This window comes from Cebidichthys violaceus, unplaced genomic scaffold (genome assembly GCF_023349555.1).
Source record: "Cebidichthys violaceus isolate CVI_PGR_0920_01 unplaced genomic scaffold, fCebVio1.0.p SCAF_51, whole genome shotgun sequence".
Lineage (NCBI taxonomy): Eukaryota > Metazoa > Chordata > Actinopteri > Perciformes > Stichaeidae > Cebidichthys > Cebidichthys violaceus.
Window position 1 is genome coordinate 1,664,215 of NW_027176717.1, and position 21,994 is coordinate 1,686,208.

Sequence of the window (21,994 nt, forward strand, 5' to 3'; positions counted from 1 at the left end):
AGATGGCAGATGATTGGACTTACCTTATAACTTGGTCCTGCTCGGTCGGTCAGAATCTGATCAGAATGCCAAGTCCACGCTCAGAGTCACGTGTCACGTTGGTGAAGTGACGTTTTCTTACACAGAGCTTCACGTGATGATTCAGTCACGTAAAGTTTACTTGATTTGCCTACATTCAGGTTATACATATTTTCAGGTTATTGCATATTTACGTAATGTTTAAGTGTTTGAATGAATAAACTTTTGATTTCATACATTTCAGCTACATTTTACTTAAAAATATTATTGAATGATTATGAGTGTAGCTATTTGTGTACTTTATACAATTTTGATAATTTAAACAATTGTAAAGGTTATAAAGGGGCTTTCGGTGCATCATTCTTCTAATACACATAATCAATAATAATTAACATTTTCCTCAAGAAATATACACATAATGTACTGAAATATAAGCATGAATAAGACGTACTAAAACGGCAAGATATCAAAATAGTTTAAAAATGTGCATCCAGTGCATTTGTTTCAGTGGTAATTTAGAGCATACATTTTGAAATATAAAAAAAATATGTTTGAAAACAAAGTTCAAAGAAGTACATTTAAGTAATTGCACAGAACTTTCACTTAAAGTATATTTTTTTTATAATATATTTCTTGAAAGTATACTACAGTACAATTATTTTAAAGTGTGTTAAAAGTTGAATTTTGAAAATAGGTGAAAGCCTAACTTTTGTATACTTTTTATATATTTACAGAAAGTACAATTCTTTGATAGTATATTTGCAGTGTACTATTGAAAATGTCAGTATATTTTAAATACAAAAAAGTAAAAAAAAAATTCGCCTGGGCACACTTAGTAACATTAGTAACATTATTTGACAAACACTTTACCGTTACTGGTGACTTTTCAGATCAAAAGTTTCAACTGATAACGCCAAAAAATGTTTACATTTGATACATATGATACATTTAAATGCTGCACATGAATACATGGGTAACAATAATTAAATGATTCATATAAGTCATGCTGAGCATTCCAGGCTTTGGTTTCAAGGTTCTCCTGTTGTGCATGCTGGCTCGCTTTCTAATTTTCATGGCATCGGTAATGTTATTAGTAACACCTGTACTACTACTTGAAATAAATAGAGTGTATTTAAATAGTAGCACTGCTACTTGTAATAAATGGAGTATATTTAAATAGTGGCACTGCTACTTGTAATAAATGGAGTATATTTAAATAGTGGTACTGTTACTTGTAATAGAGTATATTTAAATAGTGGCACTGCTACTTGTAATAGAGTATATTTAAATAGTGGCACTGCTACTTGTTATAGAGTATATTTAAATAGTGGCTCTGCTACTTGTAATAGAGTATATTTAAATAGTGGTACTGTTACTTGTAATAGAGTATATTTAAACAGTGGCACTGCTACTTGTAATAGAGTATATTTAAATAGTGGTACTGTTACTTGTAATAGAGTATATTTAAATAGTGGTACTGCTACTTGTAATAGAGTATATTTAAATAGTGGCACTGTTACTTGTAATAAATAGAGTATATTTAAATAGTGGTACTGCTACTTGTAATAGAGTATATTTAAATAGTGGTACTGCTACTTGTAATAAATAGAGTATATTTAAATAGTGGCACTGTTACTTGTAATAGAGTATATTTAAACAGTGGCACTGCTACTTGTAATAGAATATATTTAAATAGTGGCACTGCTCCTTGTAATAGAGTATATTTAAACAGTGGCACTGCTACTTGTAATAGAATATATTTAAATAGTGGTACTGTTACTTGTAATAGAGTATATTTAAATAGTGGCACTGCTACTTGTAATAGAGTATATTTAAATAGTGGTACTGTTACTTGTAATAGAGTATATTTAAACAGTGGCACTGCTACTTGTAATAGAGTATATTTAAATAGTGGTACTGTTACTTGTAATAGAGTATATTTAAACAGTGGCACTGTTACTTGTAATAAATAGAGTATATTTAAATAGTGGTACTGCTACTTGTAATAGAGTATATTTAACTAGTGGCACTGTTACTTGTAATAAATAGAGTATATTTAAATAGTGGTACTGCTACTTGTAATAGAGTATATTTAAATAGTGGTACTGCTACTTGTAATAAATAGAGTATATTTAAATAGTGGCACTGTTACTTGTAATATAGTATATTTAAATAGTGACACTGCTCCTTGTAATAGAGTATATTTAAATAGTGGCACTGTTACTTGTAATAGAGTATATTTAAATAGTGGTACTGTTACTTGTAATAAATAGAGTATATTTAAATAGTGGTACTGCTACTTGTAATAGAGTATATTTAAATAGTGGTACTGCTACTTGTAATAAATAGAGTATATTTAAATAGTGGCACTGTTACTTGTAATAAATAGAGTATATTTAAATAGTGGCACTGTTACTTGTAATAGAGTATATTTAAATAGTGGCACTGTTACTTGTAATAGAGTATATTTAAATAGTGGCACTGCTACTTGTAATAGAGTATATTTAAACAGTGGCACTGCTACTTGTAATAGAGTATATTTAAATAGTGGCACTGCTACTTGTAATAGAGTATATTTAAACAGTGGCACTGCTACTTGTAATAGAATATATTTAAATAGTGGCACTGCTCCTTGTAATAGAGTATATTTAAACAGTGGCACTGCTACTTGTAATAGAATATATTTAAATAGTGGTACTGTTACTTGTAATAGAGTATATTTAAATAGTGGCACTGCTACTTGTAATAGAGTATATTTAAATAGTGGTACTGTTACTTGTAATATAGTATATTTAAACAGTGGCACTGCTACTTGTAATAGAGTATATTTAACTAGTGGCACTGTTACTTGTAATAAATAGAGTATATTTAAATAGTGGTACTGCTACTTGTAATAGAGTATATTTAAATAGTGGTACTGCTACTTGTAATAAATAGAGTATATTTAAATAGTGGCACTGTTACTTGTAATATAGTATATTTAAATAGTGACACTGCTCCTTGTAATAGAGTATATTTAAATAGTGGCACTGTTACTTGTAATAGAGTATATTTAAATAGTGGTACTGTTACTTGTAATAAATAGAGTATATTTAAATAGTGGTACTGCTACTTGTAATAGAGTATATTTAAATAGTGGTACTGCTACTTGTAATAAATAGAGTATATTTAAATAGTGGCACTGTTACTTGTAATATAGTATATTTAAATAGTGACACTGCTCCTTGTAATAGAGTATATTTAAATAGTGGCACTGTTACTTGTAATAGAGTATATTTAAATAGTGGTACTGTTACTTGTAATAGAGTATATTTAAATAGTGGCACTGCTACTTGTAATAGAGTATATTTAAATAGTAGCACTGCTTCTTGTAATAGAGTATATTTAAATAGCGGCACTGTTACTTGTAATAGAGTATATTTAAATAGTAGCACTGCTACTTGTAATAGAGTATATTTAAATAGTGGCACTGTTACTTGTAATAAATAGAGTATATTTAAATAGTGGCACTGTTACTTGTAATAAATAGAGTATATTTAAATAGTGGTACTGCTACTTGTAATAGAGTATATTTAAATAGTATCACTGCTACTTGTAATAGAGTATTTTTAAATAGTGGCACTGTTACTTGGACTTCCGAATAGTTCTTTCACCATTGGACATGTTGAGTTAGAGGCATAAGATGCAATGCATGGGTGTGAGCAATGCAATTTTTTAAGTAATTTGAAAGGAGAAATTTGTTAATATGCTACACTTTCCAAGTAACTTACCAAGCAGAAAAGTACTAGCACTATATTGCAAGTGTGTTTCTGGCTTAGATCACACCATTACTTTTGAGATGATACATTTCACAGTATAGGCAACTTCATGTCACTGGAAACACACAGCATGTGAGGGTAGATGCTGCTAGGATGTGTGTGTGTGTGTGTGTGTGTGTGTATGTGACATTCTTACAACTTCTCAGGATCTGATGTCATGCACCCTCAGGCCTGTGAGTTCATATGTAGAGATGTATAGCTCTGAAGTGAGAGGGAACGTGATTTTTAGCAGATATTGTACCCTGTAATCGTCCTAAGAATACTGGATGAGTCTCTCTCGCCTCTTCTCTTTAACCTCTGCACATCTCTTCTCCCTTATCTCTGTTGTGACTGCTTAGGTTGGAATTACTTTACAGGGGTTCTTAAAGTTTTGCATTCTTTTTCTCCCAAAAGCAGTAAGCTTCCATGCAATGTCTTTAGAAAGAGCTCAGCGAGCTGTGGGCGTTTGATTCTGCGGTGAAATGTGGCCCAACAAAAGATAATTGGGGATAATAGGCAAATTGTGGCCAGAGAATACTTGCAGCCAATCATTAAACAGATTCCTGTGACATGATGACCTTTGTTTTGAAGGATTTCCTCCCGCCAGAAACATATGAACACGCAATTATTGCGGCGAGCTGCCCTTCAACGATGCTTGGTGTGTTTCCGACATTAGGTTACAGAACTGTGTGCGACATTTTTGAATTTCCTTTGGTTTGATGGAATCAGCAGCTTGGACTTCATAGTTTCAGAAATGTACTGTAGTTTCCACACAGCAATTCAGTTCTTCTCCGTTCTCAGGAACATTTCAAATGTCATGTATGTTTGGAAGATTAGTTTTGCGTTGATAACAATTGTTGACACACATGTGCGTTGTCTTAAACCCTGAATAGGACACGTGGTTTCACAGAGCGTGTAATCTACGATATGGTGTACGCATTTGTGGAATCCTTTTACAGATGTCAGAGGGAAGGCCGGGCTGAGAGGATATTATAACTGTCTTTAATCTGGCTAAGAATACAGTATGGATAATCCGCTCTCTCTTACTTACAATTTCCTACAATTTGTCTGGGTGACACTAGTATGTAATCTCACTGAGATTATTGAAATTCTGTCTCTCATTTATCTCTAAAATTCCTCTTTTCTCTTTTCCACTATACATTTGACTCAAGAACCCCTGTCATTATACCTTACTAGTAATACAGATGTGCGCAATTAGTCGACTACTAAACATCGCTACCCTTGCTAGTCGGCACCAGATCAACTAGAATCAATTTATTTTGTGAATGTACTCAATAGAATTCCACATTGTCACATCCTCAGCTGTTGCTGTGGAAAGCCGCTGCTGCAGGAGGAGCAGCTCCCCACTCTGATCTAAACCCATTAGCTGCTCCTGACTCACTTCCACCTCGTCACGTTCTCCCGGATCAGCTCAGAATGTCGTTGGTGCTGTTACGCTAGACCGCCCCCATGATGCAGGTGTATGAGTAGGCTCTTGAACAAAGTTGTTTTTGAAAGGCTATACGCCAATGAATATTGATCGGAGCAGAATATTTCCTTAGACAATTAATGTTACAGAGAGAGCCGTGGGCTGGATGCCATGTTGCTCGCAGTGTGCTAGAACAAGTGGGGAGGAGAAGGTGGACGTTTATAAAACTTGCCCACTGAGATACTAATGGTTAGCCTATAACTGATGCCAAACCGTGACTCCTCTCAGACCACAGTCCCCGCTGGCGTGTCATCAATTATTACACCACGCACTGGGTTCGTGAGGGGCATTCCTAACTGGGCAACCCGAGCGGACACTTGGGACATTTGGACTTCAGCAGCATTTTAAATACGATGTGGTTATTAAAAAATGTGATAAACGATTTCAAGTGTCTCTTATACATAATGTTTAACTTTTATAGATGAAAGATTTAGTGATTACATGAAGATGTTGGCTTTTGGTGTATATTTTTTAGTAGTCCACACGTTACAAAGTAGTAAGGCAATTAAACAATACTTTCCTCTTGTAATGCTTTACAATTTAGACAAGGCAGAGAATAGCAGGATGTGTATCAACAGTACAGATATTATTCATCTCCCATCTCATCTCATCTTCAACCGCTTATCCGGGATCGGGTCGCGGGGGCAACAGCTCCAGCAGGGGATCCCAAACTTCCCTTTCCCGGGCCACATCAGCCAACTCTGATATTATTTTTTGTTAGATTTTTTTTTTTAAGCTTTAATAAAATAAAAAAAAGAGTTGTGAGATATCATGATCATTATCTAATGTTGTAATGCGCAGAGAATGATCATTACACCAGTCAGTAGTTGCTGGTGTGTGTGTGTGTGTGTGTGTGTTGATAACCTACACAATATGCTGAGGGACTAAACAGCACACATCTAGTCTGTTGTACTTGTTTGACAGATGGGAGTTTGTTAGTCATCGTCTATCCTACAGGGAGAGACTTCAGTGTCTGAAAAATATACGGGGTTCACTAACTGATCTATCGACAGTTCAAACACCCTTGAAGCCGCCAAAGTAGACGACCAAACTGTCAACCACAAGTGAATCACTTACTGACCGTGATTAAAGAGCTCACTGACAGTAAACTTGTGTTGTTTGCTAATTTTCTTTCTCCTCTCTTTTCCCTTCCTGCTTCTCCTCACTTCAGGCTCCGACTACTCTCCCCCTCCCCCCCTCCCTCCCCCCGTCCTCACCAACGAGCTCAGTGGCGGCGGCGACCATGGCGGAGGAGGGGGCGGGGTCAACCACGGGGTGGGCATGGTGGGCTTGGCCCCGGAGCACATCGCCACACCGGGGGCGGCCCTGAGCTGGCAAGCAGCCATCGACGCTGCGCGGCAGGCGAAGATGATGGGCAACCCCGCATCGGGCGGAGGGGCGGGGATTGGGGCAGGAGGGGGCGGGCCCATCTCCACAGCCAGCTCCACGCAAAGGAAGAGACAACACTATAGCTCTAAGCCCAAGAAACAGACAACGACGACAGCCACGAGGCCGCCACGGGCCCTACTCTGTCTCACACTCAAGAACCCCATCCGCAGGGCCTGCATCAGCATCGTAGAGTGGAAGTATCCTTTGACTAACCATGAGGGGATGCTTGTCTTTAGTCTATGTACTGCAATGTGGAGTAAAGGTTGACACATGACATTCTCAATTAACTCACTTTTGTTGGATAGCCTGAAGGAAACCTGTCCCGAATCTATTCTCCCACGCTCCTAGTTTTCTGAGTGACGTTTTGCATCATGATGCCTTATTGTATTTTGTGCACGCTTTATGTAACCAGGAGATAGCTGTGTTGATATTAGTAATCTGTTTTTTGAGCGCGTCCTGGCCAAGACAGGTAGCATCACAATTAACAGTGTTGCAGATACAAAAACAAAACACATAAAAATAGAAACGCAAACAAAGAACAAATTATAGAATCATAAATTATAAAAAACTACCTCAATGGAAAGTCAATCTAGGAGCAAAAATGAAGAAAATGCCGAAGGTTTGTTGCAGATGCCCCCTTAAATGGAGTAAATAAAGGATCATGGCTAGGAGAAGAAGAAGGAGAAGAAAAGAGGGCATAGGGGATAGAGGACATACACATGTTTAGGATGCATCTCACTTCCTCTTTTCTCTCTTCTATCCCTTCTCTTTTTTAATCAATCTGTCTTTCCTACGTCTCACTCAGTGTGATTCTCTGCTCTCCATTCACTCGTCCTAATCCTTTCTCCCCTTCCTCTGTCTTCCCTGCTCCCTCTTTCTCTGCTCTCTTTCATCTCACAGCCTTTTCTCACAGGAGGATAAAACAAATTGTGTCATTTTCATCCCTCTTTCACACCTCTCCCATCATATGTCTTTCCCCTAGCTCCTTCTAGCTGCATTCATCCTCTCTCCCCCAGGTTCTCCCATGCCTCTTCTCCTCCTTCGCTTCCTCCACTTCTCTCTCACCATTTGTTAACCGTCTCTCCCGCCCTCTGTCCATCCAAATCCCTTTATTCCTGCTGTTCTTCCCCTGTCCTCCTTTTTACCCTTCCTCTTTTTTTTCTTCTTTTTATTTAAGCTGCTGAACATAATGACTTGGTTTTCCCTCAGGGTGAGATTGAGAGAGAAAGGGAGAAAGACAGAAATGGTCAGTGTCACAGTCAAAGTGATTGATAATCGGAGAGGGTTCACATGAGCATCAACTCAGCGTGAGCACAGTGGCACATCGTCCTGAGAGGTAGACAAGGAGAGGAAGAGTGGGGGTTAGGGGAAATGAGAAAGGCAGGGACGTGGGCAGGACGTGGATGTCGACAGGGGAGATGATTGAGCGGATTAGCTGAGGAGGGAGGGATTGAGGGGAGGATGGGAAAGGTAAACAAGAAAAATGACAGAGCAGGAGGAGGGCAAATAAAGAGTGAGGGGAGGAGAGGAGAGAAGTGGAAGGCAGAGCGAGTTGGAGAGGAAGGAAGATGAGCTAGAAGTAGTACGTGTGTTTGTGTGGGTTGCATTTGGGAATTATCAAATTAGAAAAAATCAGAGCTGATAACACTGTAGGCTATAAGAAAAAGTATTATGGAAAAATAAATTCTTAATTGTACACCACACATGCATATGTCACAGTACTACTCATTTTTAAAATATGTTAAAATCAATTATAATTTAACTTTAACGTAATTACATTTAGCATTTTTTTACTTTTAACAGGATAGATTGAACATATTTTTCTGTTGGGTTCCCACTCTTACACCAACGTACTCTCACAGCACTAGTTTCTTTTTTACATCCAGTGATAAACGATGGCACAGTTCTACTTTTTGGTTCTATTTGGTCCTACATTTGTTTTAATGGTTTTGCTCAGTTTAATGTGAAAAGCCAGGCTCTTGAGTCCACAATGGTGTGCATCTGTTCATGCATATCACTCTTCAAAAACAGCTCTTAAATTTCCCATGGGAACTGCCCTGCCTTTTAAAGTGTGTGTAATCTTTGTGTGCTAAAGCAATGGATGCAGGCAAAGTATCCTTCAGATCACCTTGTGTGTTTTCACTAGTTATTCAAATTCATGATGTCAAAAGTAGACCTTAAACTATCCCGTTATGTTGTTAGAAAAAGAAAATGAATAGGAGGAAACATGCATAAACCTTCAAGGTCACTGGACCTATCTCAGCCAATGACCGATGAGCGTTCAGATCATTACCCACAATTCCCAGCATCTCTCATTTATACAGCTCTGAAGGGAGGGAAGGATGAGAGAGACAGAGTGTCAGCGAGAGAAAGGTGAGGGAATGAGATGAGTGAAGGAAAGACAGGGGACGTTAAAGAGGGCATTCAGGGGAGAGACCAGAAAGAGGAAGAAGTAAACGGGATGGAGTCACAAAAATATGGAAGGAGCAAATCAGTAGTTTAATTGCAGCAAGTTTGAAAAATCCCCATCAAAGTGTCAGTCTTTCTGCCTGCTTCCTATCTAACTATTCTACTTTGGGATGTCCTTCATCACTGCAGATGAGGACTTGTTTAAATGCAGCACGCGTTTGAACATCGGTCCGTGGGTGACTGTGCTCTCTCCTGTATGCATTTGTTCCGTCTATGTGTGTAGTTATGCATTCATGTGTTGCTTTTATTTTATAGGCTTTGTGCGTGTGTGTGTGTGTGTGTGTGTGTGTGTGTGTGTGACCTGTATTCTGCGAGTGTCTCTGTCTCTAGAGACGGCCGATCCGAAATCTTCCTCTCTCCCTCCTCTGTTACCATGACAACAGCTGCTGCTCTCAACAGGTCGATGGGGCCTGTCTGAGCTCACACGCACACACAAACACGCACACACACAGGTGACAAACGCACAGAGACACACATGCTGTGTGTCTGTGTGCGTTACATGCTGTGTAATTATAGCATTTAAGCATTACCTGCACACTGCAAGGTCAGCATGAGAGACGAGGAGAGAGCGGAGGCTAACTACCATGTTCTCTATATGAAATCACACTAAGTGGTGATTTTGAAAAGGCGTCTTTGAGTGAATTTATTTACTCACACACACACATACACACTGTGTCCTAGCTAGCAGCTTATATATTGCATCAGGTCACATGAGAGGTTACGCTATTGGTATACATTTTCAACTCCGATAAATATTCTCAGCATAACACAGAAGAGTGCTGAGGCAGCTCTCCCAGATAATATCAGTATATCCCAGGTTTCTTATATTGAGTTTGTCAAGATAAGAGATTATCTGTGTTATTGTGAGCTGCATGTGGCGGTTATGCAAGTATTTAAGAAAATAACAGAGTCCCGGTGCGTGTGTGGATGCAATCCCAATGTGATAATTTGTCGTAAGCATACACGGTTTGATTGGTAAGACTCTGAATGTATATTTTATATTCCAAAATGCCTCAGACAGTAGCATCTCATCTCATCTCTCATCTCATCTTCAACCGCTTATCCAACAACTGTCTTGGATCGGGTCGCGGGGGCAACAGCTCCAGCAGGGGACCTCAAACTTCCCTTCCCTTTCCCTCCCTAGGGAGGCGCCCAGGTGGCATCCTTACCAGATGCCCGAACCACCTCAACTGGCTCCTTTCCACGCAAAGGAGCAGCGGCTCTACTCCGAGTCCCTCACGAATGACCGAACTTCTCACCCTATCTCTAAGGGAGATGCCAGCCACCCTCCTGAGGAAACCCATTTCGGCCGCTTGTACCCGCGATCTAATTCTTTCGGTCATGACCCAGCCCACATGACCATAGGTGAGGGTAGGAACGAAGATTGCCCGGTAGATCGAGAGCTTTGCCTTGCGGCTCAGCTGTCTTTTCGTCACAACGGTGCGGTATAGCGACTGCAATACCGCCCCAGCTGCTCCAATTCTCTGGCCAATCTCACGTTCCATTGTTCCCTCACTCGCGAACAAGACGCCGAGGTACTTGAACTCCTTCACTTGGGGTAAGGACTCATTCCCTACCCGGAGTGGGCAATCCACCGGTTTCCTGCTGAGAACCATGGCCTCAGATTTAGAGGTGCTGATCCTCATCCCAACCGCTTCACACTCGGCTGCAAACTGATCCAGTGAGTGCTGGAGGTCACAGCCCGATGAAGACATCAGGACCACATCATCTGCAAACAGCAGCGATGCAATCCTCAGTCCACCAAACTGTAAACACTCCTCCCCACGACTACGCCTCAATATCCTGTCCATGAATACCACAAACAGGATTGGTGACAAAGCGCAGCCCTGGCGGAGGCCAACCCTCACCGGAAACGAGTCCGACTTACTGCCGAGAACCCGGACACAGCTCTCGCTTTGGGCGTACAGGGATTGGATGGCCCCAAGAAGTGGCCCCCTCACCCAATACTCCCGCAGCACCTCCCACAGTATCTCCCGGGGGACCTGGTCATACGCCTTCTCCAGGTCCACAAAACACATGTAGACCGGATGGGCGTATTCCCAAGCCCCCTCCAGGATCCTTGCGAGAGTGAAGAGCTGGTCCGTTGTTCCACGGCCACACGGTTCCACATTGTTCTTCTTCAATCCGAGGTTCGACTATCGGCCGAACCCTCCATTCCAGCACCTTGGAGTAGACTTTATCAGGGAGGCTGAGTAGTGTGATACCGCGGTAATTGGCACACACCCTCTGGTCCCCCTTTTTGAACAGGGGAACCACCAACCTGGTCTGCCACTCCCTAGGCACCGTCCCAGACCTCCACACAATGTTGAAGAGATGTGTCATTCAAGACAGCCCCTCCACACCCAGTGCCTTCAGCATTTCTGGACGGATCTCATCAATCCCTGGGGCTTTGCCACTGTGGAGTTGTTTGACTACCTCAGTGACTTCCACCAGGGAAATTGATGATGCTCCTCCATCAGCCTCCAGCTCTGCCTCTACAATAGAGTCGAATTCAGGAGTTCCTCAAAGTGCTCCTTCCACCGCCCGATTACCCCCTCAGTTTAAGTGAACAGAGTCCCATCCTTACTGTATACAGCTTGGATGTTTCCCCGTTTTCCCCTCCTGAGGTTCCGGATGGTTTTCCAGAAACACCTTGGTGCCGACCGAAAGTCCTTCTCCATGGCTACTCCGAACTCCTCCCACACCCGCTGCTTTGCCTCCTTCACGGCAGCGGCTGTAGCCCTTCGGGTCCGTCGGTACCTTGCAACTGTCTCAGGAGTCCTCCAGGATAACATATCCCGGAAGGCCTCTTTCTTCAGTCGGACGGCTTCCCTGACCACCGGTGTCCACCACGGTGTTCGAGGGTTACCGCCCCTTGAGGCACCTAAGACCTTGAGACCACAGCTCACCGCCGTAACTTTGGCAATAGAAGCTTTGAACATCGTCCATTCCTGTTTGATGCCCCCAACCTCCACAGGGATGCTAGAAAAGCTCCGTCGGAGGTGTGAGTTGAAGATCTCCCGGACAGGGTCCTCCTCCAGATGTTCCCAGTTTGCCTGCACTACCCGTTTGGGCTTACCAGGTCTGTCCAGAGTTTTCCCCCATCCTCTGACCCAACTTACAACCAGATGGTGATCAGTTGACAGCTCCGCCCCTCTCTTCACCCGAGTGTCCAAAACATACGGCCTCAGATCCGATGATACGATAACAAAATCAATCATTCGTTATGGACAATCCATGACTAGCACAGAAGTCCAACAACAAACGACCGCTCGGATTTAGATCAGGGAGGCCGTTCCTCCCAATCATGCCTCTCCAGGTATCCCCATCGTTGCCCATGTGCGCGTTGAAATCCCCCAGCAGAACTATGGAGTCCCTCACTGGAGCCCCATACAGGACTCCAGTCAGGGTCTCTAAGAAGGCCGAATACTCTGAACTGTTGTTTGGTGCATATGCACAGACAACAGTCAGAGTTTTCCTTCCCATAACCCGCAGGCGTAGGGAGGCGACCCTCTCGTCCACCGGGGTAAACTCCGACGCAGCGGCACTCAGCCGGGGATTTGTGAGTATCCCCACTCCCGCCTGGTGCCTCACATCCTGGGCAACTCCAGAGAAGAAAAGAGTCCAACCCCTATCCAGGAGTACGGTTCCAGAACCGATGCAGTGCTTAGTGGTAAGCCCCACCAGATCTAACTGGTAGCGCTCCACCTCCCGCACAAGCTCCGGCTCCTTCTCCCACAGAGAGGTGATGTTCCATGTCCCCAGAGCCAGCCTTTGCCACCCAGGTCTGGTCCGTCAAGGTCCCTGGCCTTCACTGCCACCCTTGGGGCAGCGCACCCGACCCCAGCGGTTCCTCCCGCAGGTGGTGAGCCCACAGGATGGAGAGGAGGGGAGTGGCACGTTGCTGCTTCGGGCTGTGCCCGACCGGGCTCCGTGGCAAACCCGGCCACCAGGCGCTCGCTGTCGGGCCCTCCGACTGGGCCTGGCTCCAGACGTGGGCCCCGGGCTTCCTCCGGGCACGGTCTCCTCGAATCTCCTTTGTTTTTTCATTGGGGTTTTTGAACCATTCTTAGTCTGGCCCTTCGTCTGAGACCAATTTGCCATGGGAGACCCTACCAGGAGCTCTAGGCTCCAGACAACATAGCCCTCAGGGTCATGGGGGCACTCAAACCTCTCCACCACGTTAAGGTGATGGCTCCCCGGAGAGGCATGGCTTTTTTCTCTTGAATAAAATCCAACAAAAAAAAGGTGCATTTTTCTTCTTCTTTCTGTTCAAACAGTAGCACTGTTGTGAATACTGCTGTACATCATGTCAGCTGTGAAACCTGCTGAGCTAACTAGATGCTAATTTCAGTTGTACTTTTTGTTATTGCTGTTTTTCTAGAGCTGTCAATTCCCACTCTTAGCTTCCAGCAAAATTCTTACCATTAATATTCATCTGCCGTTAGAGATGGATATTTACTATTTTTAGGCTGATTAATGCATTAATAATAGACTCTGTAGTTGTTTTGATTCTTCACTCAGACTGCCCAGAATTTTCCCCAGTGTTCCGCTCTCAACAACACAGTAGACAGTAGATTTATTATCATGTTGATGGAAGCAGACCTCAAGGGTTTTTTAAATTATGGGTCAGGAACCCAGAATGAGTAAAAGGCTGTTTTTTCTGTGGGACCCTGCAAGCCCAGAGAGTGTTTAAATGAGCCCCCGGTAGAAGGGTGACTGATTAACTTTGATGCATTTTGGTCCCAAGCTGAATGATCTTGTGGCCGATGGTGTTCAAGGGTCAATCCTTAATCCAAACATAAACTAAGTATTAGTTCTTCCAAGAAAAGCTTATGTTTTTTCTGTTTTTCTTCCTCTAACTGTTTCTCTGTCTGCGTGGCTATTTCTGAAACGGTAGTTAAGCTGTAGAATAGATAGCAGGTCTGTTTCTAGAGGGGCCACACACAGCAAGTTTTCTAGTTTGATTATAGGTAGTACATGGAAAAGTTATTTAAACTGAAGCTTTATTGTACACCGCTAACCATTACCAGTTGTTAGCTTCGCAACAAGGATCCCTCGTTGGCTTCCCACCTGTGAAAACTACATGTTATGTTGGATGGAAAGTCCAGAAAAGTCAGATTCAGTGCAGCAAAAGCTGTCAGCTAAAAGTGTACATTAGTCTGGATTTTAAGGATCTGACAGCGCTACTCATTAGTACACAAGATCTGGAGTCTGGACTAATTTGACATGCAAGGAAAACAAGGAAGGGAGAAAGTAAGGAAGGAAAGAATGGAAGAAGAGAGCAGAGGGAGAGCAAAAGGAGGTGGAGGGAGATGACAGCAGTGGCAGTTAGGAACTGTGTTGATGAAAACCAGACCTCCTTTATCTCTCCTTCTATCCCTCTCCTTCCACTCTCCACTCTCTCTCGCTTTTACTCTCCCTCTCTCCCTCTGTGAGGCCAAAAATAATGAGATTGCTCCCCTCTCAAGGACCGTTCCTCTCTCTCATTCCACCTCACTCTTTCTCCGTCCACATCCCGTCTTCCACGCGACAGGCCTGCTCCTCGACACACCCATATAAGGGCATGCACTGTCTCTCTAACCTCCCTTGCACACACAAAGAGGTTCCTAAGTGACCCAATATGTCTTATTGTTAACGCAAAGGCAAACTCAACAGCTTTGATCTCTCCCACTGTGTACACTGCTTGTGCAGTCTGCAGTGTGTGTGTGTATATATACCTCTGCTTATGTAAGGATGTATTAGCTTGTTTAAAAATACCTCCTTGTTGAGGTAACATGCCTGATATGAAGACGTTCTCTATTCAGGAAGATGAGGAGTCAGAGTTTGTATTATTTTGTGCCGTGTACTAGAGGTTTTCATGGATCATTGAAAGCCTACCCAGGCGGAAAAAAAATGTACTTTTTTGTATTTAAAATATACTGACATTTTCAATAGTACACTGCAAATATACTATCAAAGAATTGCACTTTCTGTAAATATATAAAAAGTATACAAAAGTTACGCTTTCACCTATTTTCAAAATTCAACTTTTAACACACTTTAAAATAATTGTACTGTAGTATACTTTCAAGAAATATATTATAAAAAAATATACTTTAAGTGAAAGTTCTGTGCAATAACTTAAATGTACTTCTTTGAACTTTGTTTTCAAACATATTTTTTTTATATTTCAAAATGTATGCTCTAAATTACCATTGAAACAAATGCACCGGATGCACATTTTTAAACTATTTTGATATCTTGCCGTTTTAGTACATCTTATTCATGCTTATATTTCAGTACATTATGTGTATATTTCTTGAGGAAAATGTTAATTATTATTGATTATGTGTATTAGAAGAATGATGCACCAAAAGCCCCTTTATAACCTTTACAATTGTTTAAATTATCAAAATTGTATAAAGTACACAAATAGCTACACTCATAATCATTCAATAATATTTTTAAGTAAAATGTAGCTGAAATGTATGAAATCAAAAGTTTATTCATTCAAACACTTAAACATTACGTAAATATGCAATAACCTGAAAATATGTATAACCTGAATGTAGGCAAATCAAGTAAACTTTACGTGACTGAATCATCACGTGATGCTCTGCATAAGGAAACGTCACTTCACCAACGTGACACGTGACTGAGCGTGGACTTGGCATTCTGATCAGATTCTGACCGACCGAGCAGGACCAAGTTATAAGGTAAGTCCAATCATCTGTCATCTTAAGTAACATTTCAGAAGTATTTGTTTTACGAAGACGGATGTGGTTCTTTTGACAATTATATTTGAGAGGTTGGTGAATTTAGGTCAGCACGTGTCCGAGGATGCTGAACGGCCTGCTATGTGAGTTAGCACGAGCTAGCGGCTTTGGCTCCGGTTAGCATAGTTGCGCTGATTGTAAAATACTCTGGCTTCGTCGCGACGTTGCTTCCAAAGCAGAGGACCTTCGGTAGAGAACACTCTGCTCACCAAGCTGCTGCCTCTCAGGCTGCGTGCGTCAACAGCTAACTTCCACCATGTGGCTATAGTCACATCGTGGTTCACTAGCACGTGCTATCTGGCTCAGCACTAGCTAGAAACACCGCGTGAAAGGTAACAACGCTGGTTGTCGTGCACTGCGGGGCTTGTCGCAACCCGCGCCTGATGCTAAGCTTCGTTTCACGATGCCCCGAGGCGGAACGCCCTTCTGCTGCTAATGGTTATCTAGACTATAGCCGGTTATGCAAATGCCGCTCAGGCTGCGTCATTTGCTAACACAGGCTACCTACATCTTAACCGGCTGCACCTGCTGCTCGAGTTCGGCACGAACTAAACTGCAGAGAGGTTTACACAGTTGGTTGACATTACAGTATAAGTGGCTCGTTACACTGCGGTGGCCTGAAAATATAAATAAAATACATCCGATTTATTGCCAATTAATGTTATGGTTTCATATGCAGGGAATGTGATTTGGTGTATTGACAACGAAATATGGAATAATATACAATAAAATATGTACAATGCAAGATCAGGGAGACGCACCTCTGCAGCTGATTATTTGTCATTCTGGTTGAAAACTAACCTTGTAATATTTTCCATCACTTTCAGGTACAACACTACAGGGCCGAATCAACAAAGTAGATCACATCTTGTCCAGACAACCTCTCAATGTAGGTTAGTAACATGACATATGATGGCATTGATAAGTTCTATATGAACTAAGCCATAGTTTTCTGCAGAAATGTTGGCTCTATCTTGACCTTGTTTTTTTTTTTTTTCTCCTTTAGGTAGAACATGTGAATGGGCGTATGGGAATGTAAGGTGTGTGGAAAATCAGTAGGAATTAGGTATGAATTGCTTCAACATTGCAAGCTAAAACAATGAAACATTTCTTTAACTGTTTTTTCAGGTAAATGCAGAATTCATGCGTATAACCACTTTGGTCAAGCCACGTTCCTGGCACAGCTTGACGAATACACAGGCAACATAATGATGGTCGTCAGCCATAGAGGAGCTGGAAGGAAGATCCGGCTCGTCGTATTCATATGTGAATAATGTCTATCAATTCCTAATAGGTAGGTATAGATCTTCCAACTGTATATTAATGTGTTCCACTGGTTCTCTCATATACAGCACGCCTTTGCTGGCAGCACAGTGACAGTTTCAAAGAGAGCCTTCCTGCGGCTTCATTGATCACGCATGACCCTTTTTTGCCAGGAGCCGTCTGGTGTTCACAAAGGAGGTCCTTCCACTGTCCACCTTGACTGGGAAGTCTGGGAAAGTGGGACCTCCTAAAAGACAACTGGACATTGCCAAAGTGCAGGCCAAAACGGGTAGGTAAGTTGAGTCGTATGTAGACAATTTAAGGCTTCTGTGATTTATAAAGCAGCAGGATCACATGTTGGTGGTAAACACATCACCAGTGATGAAATATGTTTGACCTGCACTGGTAGGAATATTAGCATATCATATTGATATAGTTCCTCAAGTTAATCCTGATTTACTGTTCAAAAAATAATATTGGTTTAACAGGATTTCCTGTGTAGTCAAAATAGAAGAAAATGTTGTATGAATATGCTGTGACATCATCTCTCTTCTCTTAACAGACGCTGTTATTCAAGAGTCTCCGCAGACGAGAGCCTCGGCCGTGCGAGCGGTCATCAGACGGAAGTGAACGAGCCGTTCAACCAAAAGAAAGGAACATAACGTGGATCATGTTTGTGTTTCTATTTAGGGAACATAACGTGGATCATGTTTGTGTTTCTATTTAGGGAACATAACGTGGATCATGTTTGTATTTCTATTTAGTGAGCGAGAGTCTGCAGCGGTGCAATTCTTTTTGATGCTTCAGTGTTCTTCTGTGTTTTAATCTGAAACATGGTCCTTCTGTTTTGTTTAGTAATACATGTACCATGTAAACTTAAATCAGAACATGTTTTGCTCTCTTAAGTATATTTTTCTTATATTTCTCAAAAATGCACTATATTACAATTATTTGAAAGTGTTTAAAGTTTTAATTTGCAAATTGTTAGATTTACGATGTTGGTACATTTTATATATTTGCAAATAGTACAATTCTTGGCAGTGTATTTGCAATGTACTATTATAAATATAATGTATTAAGAATATATTTGAATTTCAATAAAGTGTTTGATTACTATCTGGGAAGTTCATTCAGCATTTACGATACTGGCAATACATTTATAATATTGTGATGTAAAAGTATGTAGTGTACAAAGTAATATAGCATAGTAATAAGAAAGTGTGCTTTCTTAGTAATTGGAATAAGCCAAAAGTATAACTTTTGGTATACTATTACCACAATATAAATATATTAATATTGTAATATTTACATATTTGTAAAATACTCCTAATATATTTCAAATATACTTAAAACACAAAAAAAGTATAATTTAAGCTGGCTATCAGCATGTTTATTAATACATACACAGTAATATACTTAAATTGTACCAAGTATACTTTAAGTTGTTCCAATTTAGCACCAAAAAATATACTAAATACACTTCAAATTGTCCATAACTAGTATTTAATCACAACTAAAATCTACTAAGTACAAAATAAGTTGTTTCAAAATAGCACTCTTTAAGTATACTGATGATTAGTAGGGCTTCAAGTATACTAGAGTATACTCAAGTATGCTAAGATTAAATATATTTAGCATATTTATTTTTCACCTGGGTACTTGAAGCTGGCGTGTAGTGTATAGATCTATAGATCTATATATGTCTCCTCAGGTCCCTTAGTAGTGGGGAGACGGGTGCAGCGGCTTGCTGCGACAGGTTGGAACTTTTGGAGAAACGCTACCGTGCGTCACGCTGCGTGCGTTGGCCAATCACGTTAGCGGCGCTGCACTTCACAATTCAACCGTGAGGGAGTAAAATAGGTTAATCGTCGTGCAGTCACTTGGTGTCGATGGGCCGTTAAGTGACCCGCCCACACCTCCACACAACCCTGCGCTAATCGCCGCAACGCCTGATTTGATGTGAATGCGGCCTCAGACCGACTGTGAATGATACATTGAGGTCTGCCTTCCACAGAGGGAATGGAGTATGATCCTACTAGACTTCAAAAAGATGTCCGGGGAACTTCTAACCAATTCAAGATTCTTATAGGGTTTACTGGACCCCATCCAAGATACCGTATGTCGAGTCAAGCTAACACAAACCCCAGAATGTTGGCCCTAAATACAAGACTTGTGGTCATAGGGCACGACATGCCTTTTTACCAGAGTGTGTATATCCTGGGGGAATATACACAGTGTGGAAATATGCTATTGTTTGGTGTTTATTTATTTCTAAATCTTTTTTTTTTCTTTCGTTGCTCTGTCTGTCCCAACATTAATACTGCTGGCTGTCCTATCACCAGATATTTGTCATATGTATGCTTGTAAATGTTATTTTAAAATGCAAATGAGAAAGAACAACCAGGTAAATGTCTCTGTACTTGTGTTCCGTGTACTCTGCTCCGGTGTGTATATCCTTTAACTGTCCTCTCAGACCATTTGAGATCATCATCCTGATGACCATTTTTGCCAACTGTGTGGCCTTAGCCGTCTACATCCCCTTCCCTGAGGACGACTCGAACGCCACCAACTCCAACCTGGTGAGTAATCTCAAATATTGAATCTGCTTTAAAGTTAAATATGCTCACTTGCGGTTCAGTCCGTCAGTTGCTGGTCTAAGTAACTGCTCGGCTCGTTGTAAGATGGGGTTTCTCAGGTTTTTGTTACGTGTGCATTTCATCAGAAGATTTTTTTTTCTGTTAATTAGCAATACTGAGCAGCACGTCATTAGCACATATCCAGCTGATTCTGTTCTGTGTGATTTACTGCCATGTGTATAAGAGGCAGGAGAGGGGAAAACTGTATTACACTGTGACAAAAAGATGAGAGTGGGAGGGAACGAGACAAAATGAAGAAGTAGGGAGTAAAAAAAGAATGTCTTTCTTTGAATAATATATAATAATATCATAATTTGAAGTAAAGCAAAACAAATACATCTGTTGCTTTAAAACTCTGGTTTTCTGACTGCTTCTTGCCAAACCTTCCATCTAATTACCTTAACCTGGCCTCTCACAAGGGTGTGTGCGTGTGTGTGTGTGTGTGTGTGTTAACATTGGGTGAGAGGCAGGGGGTACGCTGGACAGATCCCCGGTCGATCACAGGGCTTTAGATCAATATGATTATGTATATCTGTGCACTATATGTGTGTTTTTACGTTTGTGTGTTTGTGTCAGCTTACAGATGTTTGCCGGTGTATTAGTGCGAGGAGGACAGTAATCCCTCTGAGGCCATGTAACATCTGTCTCTCCTATTTTCTAAGAATGATTTAGCCACATTTACTTATTTTTGATAGCTTATCACTGCGTTCCGTTGTACTACCACCCTCTTATGTCACCTCTGGTTGCATATAAACAAGATGGTGACCGCCAAAAACCAAGATGGTGACGGCCAAATGTCCATGCATGAGTTCTACTGACAGGATAAGAACAGTCAGAGGATCCAACGGTCACATGATTAAGCCAAAGGACTTTGAGGGACATTGTTTTTCTTCACATTGTCTTTTCATAAAGTTACTTTGGACTTAATGTAGACGAGTAGAAAAATAACATTTGCTTTAATTTGCTTTACTGCGTACATACCCTCTGCTTTTTCCTTGAATGATTTAGTGTCAGAGCAGGTATGAGTCAGTAGAAGAGTAAATATGACTGAGAGATGACAGCTGCTTTCATCTTCTTAATTTGTGTCCATCACCCACTCTCTCTGCCTCTCTTTATCGCTCTCTGCATTCTTTATGAGGCCAACATTACTTTCCCTGTGAGGCTTCACAGGAAACTTACTGATTAAACAATTTAAGGAATTCTCTTGCTACTTTAAGGTCTAGGTTGAAGGTAACACAAATACAGTGAACATATCTTGTAAACACTGATTGTGCTCATGCAATATAAGTAAGTTGGAGCATTACATTTAAGAAAAGTAATGTTAAGTGTGTCATTTATTTAGGTCTTCAGTGGACAGTCTAGACTGCATAACAGTATGTCTACTGTCTCTTGATATCCATCAACACACACACACACACACAGTATCGCATATTTTCAGGTATTCTATCCTTGCAGGGTTATTTTGAACCCTACTGGTGACCCCCCTAGGTAATGAAAAGATGCAACACACACACACACACACACACACACACACACACACACACACACACACACACACACACACACACTCAACCTACTCACCACCACCACAGCTGTGGTCAATTAGTTTTATAACTTTCTGACAGACAGGAAGCAGTGTGCAGATGGATTAGAGGCTTAAATACATGGTTGAACCATGTATATGTGTGTGTGTGTGTGTGTGTGTGTGTGTTTGTGTTTATTTGTACATTTCTTTTCTGTTTAGCCACCTAAACTTGTGTAAGTTTGTGTTGTATTCACTTTGACTATTGACCTTATTCAGTTCTTTTATTATATTTGCAAGACATAAACCCCAAACTGCCAGAATCCATCTGACATTGGTTCATTTGCCTATAAGTGTCTTTGGTGAATCTCATTATAATGTTTAAGTCATTTAGATGATGTGTTTATCCAGAGTTGTCTACAGCAACTGTTTGGCTTAACCACACTCTAACAAACCAACTGACTCCTCATGCACATTTGGGAAGAAGGTGACCTCATTGTCTTACCAGTACCCAGTCACTTGTGTGAGCATTGTCTTTAAACGGTTCTAAGTTATTTCTTACAGTGTTGTTACCTCTGCATTCCACTGCAACAAAATGTGAGGTAACCCTCATTAAACATAATGCGAGTCCGAGCCACGGGAGGCTTTTAAAT

At 41.1% G+C, this 21,994-nt stretch overlaps 1 protein-coding gene and 1 long non-coding RNA gene across 12 annotated transcripts in view; both read left to right on the plus strand.

Moving 5' to 3' along the window:
- The window catches only part of cacna1c (calcium channel, voltage-dependent, L type, alpha 1C subunit), a 242,937-nt gene that overhangs the window by 59,612 nt on the left and 161,331 nt on the right, over nt 1–21,994 (plus strand). For all 6 annotated transcript variants that reach the window (XM_068731360.1, XM_068731361.1, XM_068731363.1 and 3 more), the window contains exons 2-3: nt 6,476–6,890; nt 19,657–19,762. In XM_068731360.1, the coding sequence (XP_068587461.1) occupies nt 6,476–6,890; nt 19,657–19,762 (521 nt within the window). The remainder of the gene's footprint in view (nt 1–6,475; nt 6,891–19,656; nt 19,763–21,994) is intronic.
- Nucleotides 15,541–18,174, plus strand: LOC137888096 (uncharacterized). 6 transcript variants are annotated; one of them, XR_011105112.1, is made up of 5 exons: nt 16,441–16,813; nt 16,927–16,960; nt 17,049–17,214; nt 17,357–17,476; nt 17,746–18,174. It is a non-coding gene; the product is annotated as an uncharacterized lncRNA (long non-coding RNA). The 6 variants fall into 6 exon arrangements; XR_011105109.1 differs by adding an exon at nt 15,541–15,860 and having other exon boundaries at nt 16,748–17,214; XR_011105110.1 differs by having other exon boundaries at nt 16,441–16,960.